The 16,269-nt window shown below is 41.6% G+C and overlaps 1 protein-coding gene across 1 annotated transcript in view; it reads right to left on the bottom strand.

Annotated features, from left to right (window-relative positions):
• clstn2a (calsyntenin 2a) overlaps positions 1-16,269 on the bottom strand; it is a 161,373-nt gene that overhangs the window by 12,241 nt on the left and 132,863 nt on the right. The window contains exons 10-11 of the mRNA XM_030403217.1: positions 10,082-10,244; positions 214-380 (exon numbers count right to left, since the gene is read on the bottom strand). Of these exons, the coding sequence (XP_030259077.1) occupies positions 214-380; positions 10,082-10,244 (330 nt within the window). The remainder of the gene's footprint in view (positions 1-213; positions 381-10,081; positions 10,245-16,269) is intronic.

Raw genomic sequence — 16,269 nt, 5'->3', positions numbered from 1 at the left:
TGCGTCAGCTCACATTAACAGCATAGGGGGCGAGTTGGGTGTCGGGTATAAAAAGAAACAGAACACCTGTCAAGTTCCTGCAGTGGAAACTTTATCTTTATTTCTTCTAAAATAGTTTATTTCTGTTATATTACTGCTAAGGTGGTTTGCAGTTGCTATCCTACCAACCAAATACCGAAAATGTGTGCGTGTTTGCCTCCATTTTTTCCACACCTTGATGTCCTTAGCGAGGCTTTCAAGGGAGTTAATATCAAGGCCTTCCTTGCAGGCCTGCAAGCAGGAGATAACCTTCTGGGTTTCAATGCGTCCTGGTCGGATTGTCAGACCCGAGAGGCTGCCATGGAAGTACTGGGTAAACCTCGGGGTTGCGACCTCACCACCTGATTGGAGAGGGGAGAAGACAAGGGAACCACAGGGAGGGAAAGAGAAGTGAGATATGGGGCAAAAAAAAAAAAAAGGGCCAGTGTCACAATGTCAGCCAATTCCTAGTCTCACATTTTCCTTGTGTACTTTTTTCCTCCTGCCATCTTCTATCATCTTAAGTCCCGCCACCACCTGACCTCCCCTGCCCAGCCGCACTTCCCATCAGCCCAGTGCTTTATATACTGGCCCACTTCCATTAATTTCTCACTAGATCATCTATTGTGCTTCCGCCTTGGCACTCCAGCCGTTTTCATCGTGTGTTTAGACTCCCAGCCTGATCTTTTGTGTCCCACCCGCACTGCCGGCCTGGTTTCTGACTATCGCCCTGAATCCGGCCTCAAGTAAACTTGAACGTTTTATTTTACCGGCCTGGTCTCAGAGTCGTGCTTCTGGGTTCAAACCTGTTTTTACAGAGCCACTGCCTGGTAAAAGAGACAACAACATGTATTATGCATGTTTCCAGGGGAAAAGCACACAAAGTTTCTCCAAAAATAACATCTGTGAATCTGCTTCAGAAAGAGCTTACAAGACCCAGTGGATAACAAGCTATGAAGTATTTAGAAGTTATTTTCCCCCCCCAAGTTCACAACCGAGGTAAGAAAGAAACAAGCGAAAACAAGTCTGACACTAGTTCAGACAGATGTAATTGAATCACGTCGACACTGACGTGAATGTGACTGAAAAAAACAGCGATTACCTTTCATGACCTGCTCATTATCACATCTCTGCATTGTGCTTTCTGTCGGACTACATCCTCACTAACTATGTTGTGCTGGCGGGTGGCAGCAATTAAAAAAGACAAACCTTAGAATAGGTGGAATTACAAAAAAAAAACACCTGCTGGTCTGAAATACTCATGATACACTTTCACAACTTGGCACGACTGTAGATATTTTGACACTTCCTGTCAGGTTTGACGTGCGAGTCGGACTGATGTCATAATTCGTGTTTGACCTGAAATGCAGTGCAGCTGCTGCGGAGAGCGGCGATAGTGGGAAATACATCCTGTCATGCAAAATGAATGGGACCTTCATTGCAAGCCAGCACATTGGCACAGTCCGTGTGTTGGGAGGTATCGCAGCGCTGCAGTCTGTGGGGTCAGCTCCGTCACAAATTCACTCGAGCCCTGACATTATGTGCAGTGCTTTTTCCGTACGCGGCACCAGAACCCGGCCCGCTCTGCCCCGCGGTGCAAATTCACCACTTGTGATGATTTGTACGGGTCTATTCCACTTAACACAAATTACTTCCAGGTCTCGCTATCGGTGAAGTTCAAGTCTACTCAATGAAAATGACACCAGAATTGAAAGTATGTCAGACTATATTTAAACTCCACACTCTATCAGTCGATGGCAAATACATATCTGTCACAGAGGCTCCACTGAAATTACATTTACATCTTCTTTGGGAAGATTTAAGATTCATTTTCTACATATTAAACTCTACTGTGCTTTTATGGCAACACGTTTACATGAAATGTTTTAGTTTACACAAACACAGAACATTGTTTGATACTGTTATTGAATCAATAACAGATTTAAACTTGGCACTCAGTAGAGCGCATACCTCCACCAAGGCCAAAAAAATCCCCTTTAATTCAGTCAAGCCTAATCACCGTTGGTACCTCCTGAATCCTCATTAATTGATGCACATAGTGGTTTCAACACAATCTGTGACCGTATAGTGGCTGAGAAAAGACTCCTTTAAAAACATATTTAAAGACGCTATTATTATTATTTTTATTTGGATATGCATCGAATTGTAAACGGGTTTAAAAGGGTTTATTTGATTACATGTTTGTCTCAGTTCCCCTTGTGAAACGCTGTCATTGTTTATACTCCTGAACTTGCTGTATTTCAAACCTGCTGCAGCAAAACAAAATCCGTGCCGCGCTCTTCAAAGTGCCTGAATGCTGAATAAATAATTTTGCTGTTTGGGGTTACTAACACACTTACAGTAACCCAGCCTGTATGTTCTCTCGTACTGAACTGCTCTGTACAGTGAGGCGGCTCGGGGGGACTGTTTAGACGGTAACAGCAGATATTCTTCTGAACGGCAACTACCAGCAAGCCAGCGTGAGGCTGGAGGCAGCTCCTGTCTCAGCTCTGTCAGTGTGAGTCGCACAGGAGAGCATACATGTAGAGCCGAGAGAGAAGATCGTGTCACAGAGACACCAAACAACTGCACAAAGGCTGTCTACGCCACAATATTAATGTTAATTATTCAGTGGCTTTGGTGTTGTTTTTGATTCAGATGTTTGGTATTTGTGCTGTCTTACACCCTCCTTCTGTGTTAATCATAACAGCAGTCTCCTCGGTCTTGTGTTTATCTCCTGGGGCTCTGAGGTGCAGACGGTGGACACTGATGATGCTGATGATCGACTGCACCATCTTAGGATGCGGTCCATGTTCTCCGAGGACCATTAGCACCAACAGTATTCAATTTATAATAACCGGATAAAAACAACACCGCAACAAATGGGGGGGAAAAAAGCTGCAATGAGAATCAGTTCAAACAATCCAACTGTCTGAGGAAAGTTTCACAACACTGTGTCACAGCCCGGCCTTCTCTTTAGGTTATGTTTTTTTTTCGTTGCGGAGAACTTCACTTCCTGTGTTTGTGTGTTTCTTGCCTGTGTGATTTTTCAGCCCTGCCTTGATTTGTTTCACCTCTCCCTCATTATTCTTTTCTCCCTAATGCATTTACTCCACGTTACATCAATGTCAGAGGTTGTAATCTCTTCGTTGACATTTCCAACTTTCAAAAATGATCTTGATGAAGGGGGTAAATGACACATGAGGTAACCAACACCATTAAACATTTTATCCTACAACATTCCATTCACTAGCATTATACAAACACTGTGTCTACAAACACATCCGACCCCCTCCCAGACTTGCAAACCCTGCCGATTTCCCCTGGAGACTCAAATTTTTTTAAAGCCTTCTCACGATTTTCCTCCCAGCGCCACAATTCTTCTGTATTTCTCCCACCATTGCCCCTTTTAATTATCGTATGTTGTTCCTGGCACTAAACAGTGTGCAGTCTTTTGTACCGTCGTGCATCGTCCTCCTCACTGAGTGACAGATGGATAAGAAAATGGAGAATAAAAAAAGCAAGTTTCAGACTTCCTGGAAAAAGAGGGGCATCCTTTTTCTGAAATCTGCCGTGTCTAAGTTTCTGTTGATCGCTGGGGTCGCACTGATGTTAATGGCTGACAAACATAAGATCCATGACAGAGATTAACACCTGTTCATGCCAGAGGGACAATTTAATTAGCATTCTTTCCAGAGAAAAGTTTCGGTATACTTATTATTTTGTCATTATCATTCTTTAAAAGTCAGGAAACAAAGTCTCTGAAACTCAAATCCCCGCCTGGGTTTCCAAATCCTCCCCATTTCTGAGGTCTTAAGGTCGATAAGTGTGCCTCCTCCACGTGGGTGCTTCCATTATTGTGTGATGTCAGACAACCGCTGCCTCGTGAGCTCAAGGTAGATGGATTTGCCCCAAGTTTACTAGTAGGACTTCTAACTTTGAGTGACGCTCCATTGTACTTTCTCTAGTAGCAGGGTTGTAAATTTCCAAAAAGTTCCGCGTTATCTGGAAAGGCAGCATTGGTTCTGTGTGTTCCTCCTCCTCAGTGGCAGTTTGTCTTTGTTCCCTGTGTCGAGCGCTCCGGCAATTCACCAAGTGTTTGATGCTCCGACTCTTTTAAAATATTATTTTATCTCTGCTAGTTCACCTCACCTTGTCTAAGTCTTCTTGCTGCCAGATTCGTCTGTCTCTTCCTCTAACTACACTTGTGCACCTGTGTACTGAACATTTTTGGCAAGCGAAGATTGCTTTTTAAATCAAGCTCTTTTCTGTGAGTCATGCTATTGAGTCATGCTATTGAGTCCTTTTACTTGTTTTACTCGTGGTTTCTCTTGTCATTACATAAATGAAAGCATGGACAGACACAACATGGAAGTTCTCACAGTAACACTGAGAATCAGAAACATGCTGAGTGCTGGTGGGAAGTTAGAAAAAAATGTCTGTATTTGTCCAAAAGCAAATAAATGTAATTGTACAGCTGTATGTTATTCCAGCTTTTGTCAACGTCAAGAGTTCAGAAGTTTACACCTTAAAGCATCCGTGCTATTGTAGCTTATGAAGAATTTACTCTTATCATATCTAGAGAAGAACCAAAGCATAAAACACACAAACAAACAAAACTGTGACGACTACAATGTGTGGCTGAATTGTCTTAAGTTGTATGTGTCAGCTAATGTGCTTGCTGGTAAATTCACAATGTGTTTAGTAAATGTGAGGATAGCTTTATTTAGAGAGTTTTGTACCCGGCTATATACTGCCCACTTGCAGTGTTCCTGCAGAAAAGCAACATGCAGAGACCTAATGTGGCCTATAACACTGGAATGAGACTGCCTCGCAGATGGTGTAGTGCCATCCAAATGTTTTAAAAATGCTGGTGTGCCTACTCGCTCCGCCGTATTAAGAAATCTCATGTACCGATACAAATGCAGACAGTCTGCTTCAGGAAACGGTATAATTCTGGCCTTTGCCAACCTCGAGGTGAGCTCAGTCAGACTGAGGAGCCACTGGCGCTCCAGTTTGCACGTGGGTGCAGTTTGATGAGTTCTGTCTTTCCCTAAAAAATGTTTTTAAAAAAATAAACATTTTTAGATGAGATTTTCAGTTAAATATAGAAACAGAACATCAACATGAACAGTGCCCACTTCCTCACGCCCCTGACTACACAAGAAAGAAAAAGAACAAAAATACAACCACAAAAACAATCTCTCTGTCCTCTTAATGCTGTGAGTCAAAGAAGGGTTGCCAGATCTGTTAAAAACTACTTGCATCCCCACATTTCAGATCAAATCGTCTCCTTACATAAAGCACTAAAGAAATCTGTGAGCCAGGTTTCAAAACACAGTTTGTTTCAGACCTTAAACATGATTTTCTGTGCAGTGATGCTCCTTTACTATCAGTCACTGGAAGTTTTCCTGTTTTCTTGCTGTTGCAACCAGCTTCCAACAGCTGTTTCTGGGGTTAGGGGTGCAATCCTGTCCCCATGTCCTGTATTTTTATGTATAATGTGTTGCTTTAATATAGTAGTACATCCCATAGCAACCTTCGAGAGCAACACTTTACCTTCACTCTTCATAAGAATCTGCTCTATGATGTGTGCTTCCACCAGATAAAACTAAATACACTTTTGTTGGAATGCTGAAGCTATTTCTATGTTGAGGCCGTGGCTTCTCTACCTGATGTCTACTGTCAAATTTGCAAACATAATATAGGTGAATAAAATGTGATTCGAAAGCTCTTTGGTTTTATCAAAAATAACAAAAATAAAACTCTGTATTTGTCACTATTTGTGAAACATTGTGCTCTTTAGTGGAACATCCACAGACTGCAAAACCAGGAATATTAACCTCGTCACAGAATTGATTGGTCTTATTCTTTAGACTTGCTCATGCATCAAAGACAGACGTGGTAAACACTGTTTTTAAGGTGACATAAGGTGTAAGTAAGAGCAGAGTGAGGAGAGCTCCAAACAGGTGTCAATCACCTCCCTTTCTCTCCAAATATAGAAGTATCACTTATTATTGTGCACTTCTTTATCTCTCTGGCAAGTGCATTTTTGAAAGGTTGTCTTTTTGATTCAATTTCTTCACTAAGTGCCAACTGATTGCATGTGTCTAGACGTGAATATCAAACTGAATCGACTGAATGTGGAAGAGAAGACACCTCACATGGGTTCACATACAGAACATATACTGTGTAAAACTGTGATTTCATGTTGGTAAGTAATCCCTGCTAATCAACATTGAACAGCGTTTTTTTTTATAAAACATGCCCCTTTTAATTATTACTTTTATTTGATGCCATTTGGAAAAGATCCCACTGTAGTTTCATTTATCACATTCATGCAAAAATGGACCTAAATCCAAGACACACACACACACACACACACACACACACACACACACACACACACGCAGGCAGGCAGGCAGGAAAGGAACAAAGAGTGAGCTTTAAAGCTGGTAACTCAAGTCCAAAAATCCAAAATTCAAAATAGCAAACAACAAAAAAAGGCAGGCGGCAAAAACGTAACAGGAAGAAGCCAAGAAATCTAAAAAGTTAGACAGAAAACGGAGAACAAACCATAAAGCCATTGGGGAAAAAATCAGGAACACGGGGAACCGAAACATGGTGAAAACTGGACTGATGTGGGGAAACAGACGGACCAACAAAGTGAGGGAACAACACAGGCTTAAATTCACAGGGAGTGATTAACAAACAAAACACAAGTATACACAGAAAAAGGAAAGGAAAGAGACAAAGCCAGGAAGTGGAATGTGACAACAAGACACATGAGGATGATTTCTGCAAAAACACAACAGGAAACATCAAACCTGAAACCCAAAACCATTACAAGTAAATCAAACCTGTTTACATTTAATTCTTTGGTTGACCACTGAACAGATGATTCCTTTTGATTCACAGGAAGCTCGACTTTTATTCTATAGACTTGAGATTCTTCACGTCTCTCTAAAGGCGTTGACTCGTCATGCACAGGTGTGACCACTGATGTTGTGTCTGCTGCCTTTCGCTCTTCCACCTGCTTTGCTTAATGGCATTACTGGGACAACCTCAATGCAGAGCAGTCGTAATTAATATTATTAGTCACACCTGTGCTTCTCCTGCTTTGACAAGTCAAAATGAGAAAAGGTCTGGCGGATTGCTTTTAATTTGAAAGCAGTTGCTGTTTACGCTCGTAGCGTTGCACTGGGATGTTAAATCTTCTTATTTCACTGTGTGCTAAAGGAATGCTAACAACTAGCAAACGGTCTCTACTTCAGCAGCTAATTATTTAGAAACTCACTGACGGCATATGTTGATTGACGCCTTTCAATATCAAACTAAATTACCCTCGGTTATTGATGCCTACGCAAAGTGTTTGTGTACTGTGCTGCAGAAGGTTGCTTTGAAATTGAACACCCACTTTCCTGTTGCAAATTCAATGAGATGGCGAACACACGTCGCCCATCCAAACTCCAAAAACAGCTTATTGCTACAGAAAACTGCTTAGAAAAACACCCCCAACAACCAAACACCAAACCATTCTCTTGTTAACCTTGTGTGGCGACAACACGCATCTTCCTTTTTGCTTTCAGGGCAGGAAAGTACAGTCTGAATGTCTTTCATTCCACATGTCTCATCATTATGTTGTTGATTGTGGGGAAAAGGGGATGGAGAAATGAGAGGCTGAAAGGCAATCTTGCTCGCTAATGGCCTGCAAAGTTATCAGTTGCGGCTTAGTGAAGCTTAAAGCGGCTTCATTGGGATGTAATAGCTGGCAAAGTTGTCCTCCATTCACTCTAGCTAATCCTTCCTTCAGGGCTTTCTCTCACAATCAGAGATTCATGGAAAGAGGCAGAAAGAGAGGGCCGTATGAAGCGAGGAGGAAAATGATGACGACAAAAAGAAAATTGCAATCAGGCACGGGATGAAAAGAAATTTAAACGGCAACCAAAGCCATCAGGATTGGAGCTTTGAATGATGCTGGCGAGTGTTACGAGCGTGATTTAGGCGAGCTGCAGAACGGATCACGACCGGCTCGTTATGCCCTCCTGTAAAGCACTTTTGTATAATTATTCAAGTCATAAACACGGCAGCAGGGTAGCTCTTATTCATACCGATGTGATCACTACCCGCGCTCGTTCCTTGCCGCTGGAACTGACACGCAGAATTTCCTGTTTGATACCCACTGGGCTACTGCCTCTCCATTTCAAAGAAGAAATGCTCGCAGCCCCGGGGCATAAATCTTAATCTCTTTATTTGTCTTAACAGTAAGACTCCTAAGCTCCTTCTCTCTCTCTCTTTCTCTCTGTGTGCTTCAAATGTCATTTTCAGCATCTTTGGGCTGCTGCTGTTGATGCAGTTTCTCTGTGTCTCCATATGTGGTCATCGTTTTACAGGTTTTTTTTCCTCTTTGCATAATAACAAAGAAATACATTGTATGTCTTGACACTACAATCTACTAAACCTCTTATGAATTTTCTGGTTTGTTCGCAGTACTGTTTTTCTTTCTGATCAAGGCACTCTGACAGGTCTACATGAAAAATGCTGTATTTTCTTCCCGTCTTTGTTGTGGTGTTATTGTTTGGTATCATTCAGTACAAAAGTGCCGTTTCATATTCCAACAAAACCGCTCCTGAGAAAGACAATGCAGAAAGGAAAAACTCTCTGTAAACACTGGATAAAATAACACTTCAACAATGTGTTTGATGACTACAAGGTGTTTCGTTCTTTATAATAAGTAACAATGAAAATCAGAAACACTTCATGGTAAGTGGGTGGCAATTACCGAGCAGCATATTCAAAATTTTTTCAAAAATTACCTCCAAATGACCAAAATATAATACAAAATGTTACCTCAAAAAGAATTTAAAATCACCCCAACAAAGTTTAATAATAATACGCTGCTATTTTCCAATGCAGATAATTTCGGGGGGTTAAAAAGTGACACAGTGCAACACGAACAAGCATCCACATTTCCATAAAACTTTTAACTGGTTTCTGACATTTTACTGTCTAACTAGTTTCTACCAAACTTCTGCAGGTCGTTGCACTGAGGCACATTTCTAACCACTTTCACTCATTTATACAGTTTTTATATTTAGCCACCATAAACTGCCAGTAACTGACAACTACACCTTTATGATCAATAAACCAGTTAGGGAAGTTTAGGAAAATCACTTCAATCTAGTGGCCTGCTGAAGGGAAGATGAAGAAAACACTTGGACGTTTTTCGGGAACTGTATTAAAGAAACCAGCAGCTATTTATTAACTGCTTGTCTGGAAACAGCAAGACATTATTACTTAATAATATTGGAGTAATTTTCATTACATTTTGAGGTAATTATTGTGGTAATTTGGGGTTGCTTACCACAAAATGTGTGGACCTGTAAAATGAAGTGTTACCAAAAAAAATCTGACTATGGAACAAGAGAAAATGATCTAAAAACAAGTCTTACATTTCTTATTTCCTAGGTAATTTTTGTAGTGAGATATTTATGACTAGGAATCAGACGATTATACTTAGTAAACTTTGAGGATTTCCAGTGAAACAGCAGATCTATTAAGTTACTTTGTGCATCAACCGTGAAAAATGAAATCAATGGTCCTTGGCGCAGATTCTGGAACATTCTGGGAAGTATTCCCTCGCTTGGTGATTTTTAATTTCTTTTTATTTATTTCTTTTACTGCTTTGTTTGTTTATTGGTTGTAGCTATAACCAGTCGTAAACCAATTATGTAACAGAAGGAAATGAAGATGTTTCTCCTGTAGTGATACAGCTCCTTTTGTAGAAACAGGCCTGTAGATAACTGATTTCTTCATTTTATGCGGAGCACATAAAAACTAGAACCTCATGCAGAAAAAAAAGGCTGCTGCATATAAAACGACTGTCAGATTATACTATAGCTGTAAACAATCCCAGCAACACAATGTAATAGCTGTTGCGTCCCGTTTCCTGCTTGATTTCAGCTTCTTTAATGGCGTGGAAACATTTCTGCATTACTCTGAAGCCGCTGTATATTTTAAGACACACACACACACACACACACACACACACACACACACTGACCTTGCCAGCAGGCGCCCACAGTGAGCTGTGTATCAATCTTTGAGGAGTGGATCGGCCAGTCATCCGTCACCAGGTAGGGTTCATAGGTCACACCATCCACGAATAGTGTCACTGCAGGAAACTCCACATTAATCACATAGTAGTGCCACTCCTTGTCACAGATCTGCAAAGGGGAGAGAGAGGTTATATGTTATTAAGCTGCAGTACTTTTGGCGAAGCGTCCACTTTTAACGCAGCAAAGAAAATGTTCTCGGTTTGCACGTACACGAAAATGGGACAGCTTAAAAAAAAAAAAAAACATTACTACATCTCCTTTTTGGGGGATGTTATTTAGGTTAGGAGCATTTTTTCCGTGGAGGATTATGTTCATAGGGAAGCTGTTATGAAGATGATGATGTTTACTCCGATCATGCAGCCGAGACCGTAGGCGCATCCTTAAACGTTCCCCCGTCTTTCTACCTTCAATGAGAGCGACACACACACACACAAAAAAAAATCCTCTCCTCATCTCTGGATCATTTGCTCCCTGTCGTCAGATAGCTAATGAGGTTTTCGTCTAATGAGCTGTTCATTAAAGGCACCGGATGAGCGACAAACGCGGCTGTGGAAGACCCGACTTTCTTTGATTATTTGGAGAACTTGCAAGGACACATCCTGTTTTCACTTCTATCCCCCTGCTTCTCAAACCAAGATAAACAAACACCCACACTGTCCCAACATACCTGAGCACAGATAGATGCTCAAAACATTATTATATTCATTATATCTGTTACTGTCATTATCATTAAAACCTGCACGTTCAGACAAAAAGCAGCAATTGAAAAGGTCGACTCACCAGTGAAATTCTAGCAATATTTTCTTAGAAAACGGTCAGGTCAGGTTCACTCTGAGTTCACTTCGTGTGGGACGGAAAGGGAAAGATAAGACGGATTTCCACATCTAAGACTTAAAGCTGCTACAAGGATTATACACTTGTCTGGGTCTGTACATAATCAAAATAATTAGGCTACATCAATGTAAAACCTAGAAAGTAAAATGAAGAAAAACACCTTAATAGCAGACATTGTATCCTCATGTGACAAAACCTTAAGCAGCAACCTGAAACATCCCAAGCTTCTGAAGATTTTAACATATCTTAGCAATCTATTCCACAAATTCCCCGCTGGGTACAGAAAAAGAAAGTTTCCTTCGCCCTGGATCCTCTTTTGCCTTGGTGGAACAAAATCAGTGGAAGTGTCCATTGTGGATGTCTGTGAATATCCCTCATCTGTGTAAAATAGCTTTTCGAGGTATTGACGAAAGGCACCGCGCACAATCGTGTGCAGAATTCATAACCGGATCTGAGAGACTCTTTGATTTACCTTCAACTGCTTAAGGGTTCTATAAATGAGAAGGGTCAAGGTGAGTTCTCGAGGGAGGGAATAAGAATTACCCTCACTACTATACTATACAAGGTATACTACTATACCTTGTCTTGAGAAGTTGTTTTTAAGTCAGAAGGTTTGGCCCTGAACGCAGCGTTTGCCCTGTGACTTGCTGGAAGTGCAGCATGCCTGGTATAGAAAAGGATGAATGTAAGCTGTTCACATCGTATAATGTCTTAGATGTTACGTGCTGTGAATTGGCTGAAAGGATGAACGACACATAGAACCCACCAGTGCCTGTGATCAGAATCACAGGGAGAACTGCAAGTACTTATTAAAACCACTTAAACTTCTTTTTAGTCCGCTACCTTTCAAAGTGATATTCACAGTTTTAATGTCTATGGCAACTTTCCGAACTTGTGAAGTCTTAAGGGATTTGGAAGTCTTCACTTGATTGTTCTTCCTCTTATGGCCACAGCATCTGTTGTTCTGTAATCAGTCTGCTGTGAAGGATTCGGTTGAATTAACAGCAAACAATTTATCTGCGCCGAAGAGGAGAATATCTGCTAATTTGAGATGCACAGCGCAGAACAGCAGGGGTGGATTCAAAGTTTAGATGGATTTTCATTTTGTTAGAGTTCTTTTCTCAGGCTCAGTGGCCACACACACACACACACAAACACATTAGTAGTTTACTCAAGCTGTGATATACTAATGGGATTGAGACCTGTGTAGGAGCAACCAGGAGTCTCCCGGGATGTTCGATTTAGAACGTATTGTCTCACCCTTTCCGGCCTGATAAGACAGATACTCCCACAGGTTGTCGCATCTAACAGAAAAGACTGAGATAACTAGTTAGTACGCTATTAACTGGAGTGCTTTCTTCTAAAGACCAAACATCAATCTGAGGCTCACCATTTAAAGTCAGAGAGTATCTAAAAAAACATAAATAAAGTGAAAGTACAACCTGGTCTGGTTCCTGATTCCTGTACTGTACACAGATGGAGATATCACATGATTTGAAGCATACGTTATTAGCAATGACAGCGTGTTTGAGTTTCATCAGCTCCGATTTACGATTTGTATGTATACTGGGCCAGACAGGCAGAATGAATTGCCACTTTCATTTAGCCGCTGGCAGGTTGATTGTCCACGCACGTCACTGAAAAATATAGATGCTGGAAAAGTAGAATCACAAGAGGCATCTGGATAATTTGGACTTGTCGGGCTTTGACATTACTCACTGCAGTCTTTGTTTAGTGTCGGAGTTTTTGCTGCTATCATTTTGGGGGTTATAACAGTGTTTCCAGAGCCAAATTTCATTAAATTGCAGTGTTATCGAGAGATTTCAATCATGAATCTGCTGCGAGTGTTGTCGTCATGTTAGCTAAACTCCCTGTCCATTTTGCAGTTAGCAGTCCAATCCCTCCTCTCTACGTCACCGCACGAACGCGCAGGTCATGTGGTGATGTATCGCAGTAATTGTTATTCCTCCTCTGGGACCCATAAATATCTGTGCCAACATTCATGGCAATCCATCCGATACTTGTTGAGCTACTTCAAATCTAGACCAAAGCTGTGGACCGACCAATGGGCAGACGAGACTAGTAGTAGAGCCTCGCAGCTAGCATGGGATAAAGACTGTAAAGCTTCACATCCAGGAAAGCTCTGTGAAATGTCTCCATGAGGTTTTCGCCAGTATGACAATAAAACAGCAACAAACTGAGTTACATTATTTATCTCAAACAGGGAGACTGATCGTTTCTCCCTCAACCTCGTATCTTGTGCTCTCCCCTCATTCTTCTTCTCCGCTTGTGTCTTTTAGTCTGATAACTGTTGCTCGACTGTGCTGCAGAAATAGAGGGCATGAGCAAATAATGTAAGACAAACACATGTACAGTGACTGCGTGTTTGAGAATCCTTACAAGGAGCTTTTCCCCTTTACCCATAATCAGGCTGCACGACATGAATATTAAAGGATAAGTAATCTCTGGAAAGTCGGGTGAAGTTTCATTGTCCACAAGACATTTCTGGAGCTTCACAACAAAACAACATTGCATAATGGCCGATTTGTACATAAAATGGCTCCGCGCAGCTCGTCTGGTGTAATCCAAGTGTCACGGAATCCCAAAATTGATTTGTGAGCGACAATATTTACACCCTCGATGCACAGTCAAGCTCGTGCACCCACTTCAGACAGGGTGCTTACAGTATAACATTGAAGCTGCAGTGAAGGGTGTAAATAACATCTTTCGAAGACATTTTGAGACCTTGCGGCTGTTGGATATTAAGCCACTCGAGCTGTATGGAGCTATTATACGCTCTTGTTTTAAAACTAGTCCTCATCTACTTTAGTTGTTTAGGAGAATGCTGCAATGCTTTTTTACTGTGAAGCTCCAGAAATGTTTTGTAGACTGTGAAAATTCTCCCGACTTTCCATCTGCATTGAGGTGAGTAGATAATGACTATATTTACATTTTTGGGTGAACGTTGCCTGAAGAGGTTAAAGGGATATTCCGGTGTAAATTTAATCCATGGTCTAAATCACAGTGAAACTGTGTTAGACTCCCTCTCGAGATATCAAGTTAGCAGACCGCTAATTTACGGAGTTTTATCAACCTCAGAAACGACCGCACGACAACAATACACTGCAGTAAATGGATCCAAATATAAATCGCCACCAAAAAGCCACAAATAATGCTCAGAACAGCACCAAACTTCAGCAACAGTACAAATAGGGTCTCAGCACATAGTCTGGGGCATTAAAACTCAGCTAGCTTAGCTGGATTTCTACTGAAAAGCTGGCTAAATTTACCACTCTTCTGCAGCAGCTTCCTGTTGACGGGAAGTCCCGACGAGTCGATTACCGAGTGCAGTAGAGTTCCGCGGCTCATGGATGAAAATGTATGATTATGACTCCATGGAAAAGCAATCAAAGTTCATATGTGTCTTACCTGCCAGTTTATAACAGTTATTATCGAGAGCGGACAGGGAAAAGAACGGAATTGAGCATTTCTAACCGCACTCGGTAATCGTCGCGTCTGGACTTCCCCGACCCGGAAGCTGATGGAGGAGAGTTGAAATCTGTTTTTAGCTTCACAATAGAAATCCAGCTAAGCTAGCGGAGGTTAGATGCCCCGGACTATGTGCTGAGACCCTATTTGTACTGTTGCTGAAGTTTGGTGCTGTTCTGAGCATTATTTGTGGCTTTTTGGTGGCGGTTTATATTTGGATCCATTTACTGCAGTGTATTGTTGTCGTGCGGTCCTTTCTGAGGTTGATAAAACTCCGTAAATTAGCGGTCTGCTAACTTGATCTCTCGAGAGAAAGTCTAACACAGTTTCACGGTGATTTAGACCATGGATTAAACTTACACCGGAATATCCCTTTAAAGGGAAGCGGACACGCACTGGGGATGACTAGGAATGTGTTTATATTTATTAAGTAAGAAAAGCTACAGCCCCGAGTTCAACCCAGCGCTCAGTTTGTTCGGCTGCTGACTTTCTTAACTTGAGAAATTGTTGCCCCACATTTACAAATGCTCACACATGCCAGCACGCACGCGCACGCATCATTAGTAGATACCATCAGCTGCACTCTTTCTGCTGCTGAAGCGTGTTTGTACACACAATGGCTGTCTGAAGGCACATTAGTCAGTGGAAGCTTGAAGGTATTTCTCCTCTGCAACAGTGTAACAAGACAATGAATGCCGAAGTGCTGTAATGAGCCGGTCCCCGAGCAGGTTGCAGGCCTGTTTAGGATGAACAGAAGCAGCAGACGAGTCCCACAACAGAGAGAGAGAGAGAAACAGAAGCAGAGGCTGAGACACACTGAGACCATATCTCTGCTGAAGTAGATGCACTTTAAAATACATGTTTCTTGGACTTCAGTTTGAATTAAATGGCTGTTTTCTAACACTAAAAGCAGAATGTTTTTGAAAAGTACTTTAAAACGGGGGAGACATGATGCACTCAGTGAGAAGATGGAGATCACTTTTGATTTCCAGCTACCAACGTAGACATTTATACTTTTTTCGAACGACTAAACCACTTTAGCTGAATAACTGAGGGAGACCGTAATTCATGAGAAACTCTAAGAAAAGGCAATGTTTATCTTTCCTGTCTATGGATCGCTAAACATGGCCTGCCAGAAGAGAAGAGTGGAAAATGGCAACAACATTTCCTCTGATGAAAAACTTTATCTTTTATGCCTTTCATCGCTCAGTGAAGATTTGCGGCCAAGTGGAGCAGAAGTTCAGCTCCAGACAAAAAGAGCAGCTGTTTTTCAGACAATGGCAGAAGGATTACTGACATGAAATGCCCTATTTCATCTACAAACTTACAAACCACCTTGACGGGCAGGATCATTGAACTCAGTAAAGGATGGAAAAAAACCTTGAATCAACAAACCGAGGACTGCAGAAGATGCTCGGAAACTCGGAGTGCACATTGTTTGTTGACACTGTTCGGAGCAAACTGTCGCTCCACACACCATTAACCTTTTTTCACAGCATTTTTTTTAACATGTCAGGAGAAGCTTGTGGAATTGATCGCATTAAAAACAACTGCCCTGGTATAACAGAGGCTGGAGCCATCGTTGACACATTTCGTTTAACCTGTTTATGTCCTGATACGACAAGTCTGAAGAGGAAGAATCAGTGTTTCAGTCATCCTGGTACTCCAAAAGTACGAGGAGAACTATAAACACAATTTTCTACCTTTATTTTTATCTTGGCTTAAATAGCAGATAAGGAGGACTGTACTTCTGTCTGACGTCCTTAATGGGAAAGAGGCCATTCGCCAAAGTATTTACACTCCAACACTC

This window comes from Sparus aurata, chromosome 21, assembly GCF_900880675.1.
Source record: "Sparus aurata chromosome 21, fSpaAur1.1, whole genome shotgun sequence".
Taxonomy (NCBI): domain Eukaryota; kingdom Metazoa; phylum Chordata; class Actinopteri; order Spariformes; family Sparidae; genus Sparus; species Sparus aurata.
The sequence above is the reverse complement of the archived record's forward strand: the minus strand, read 5'-3'. Positions and strand labels throughout refer to the sequence as shown.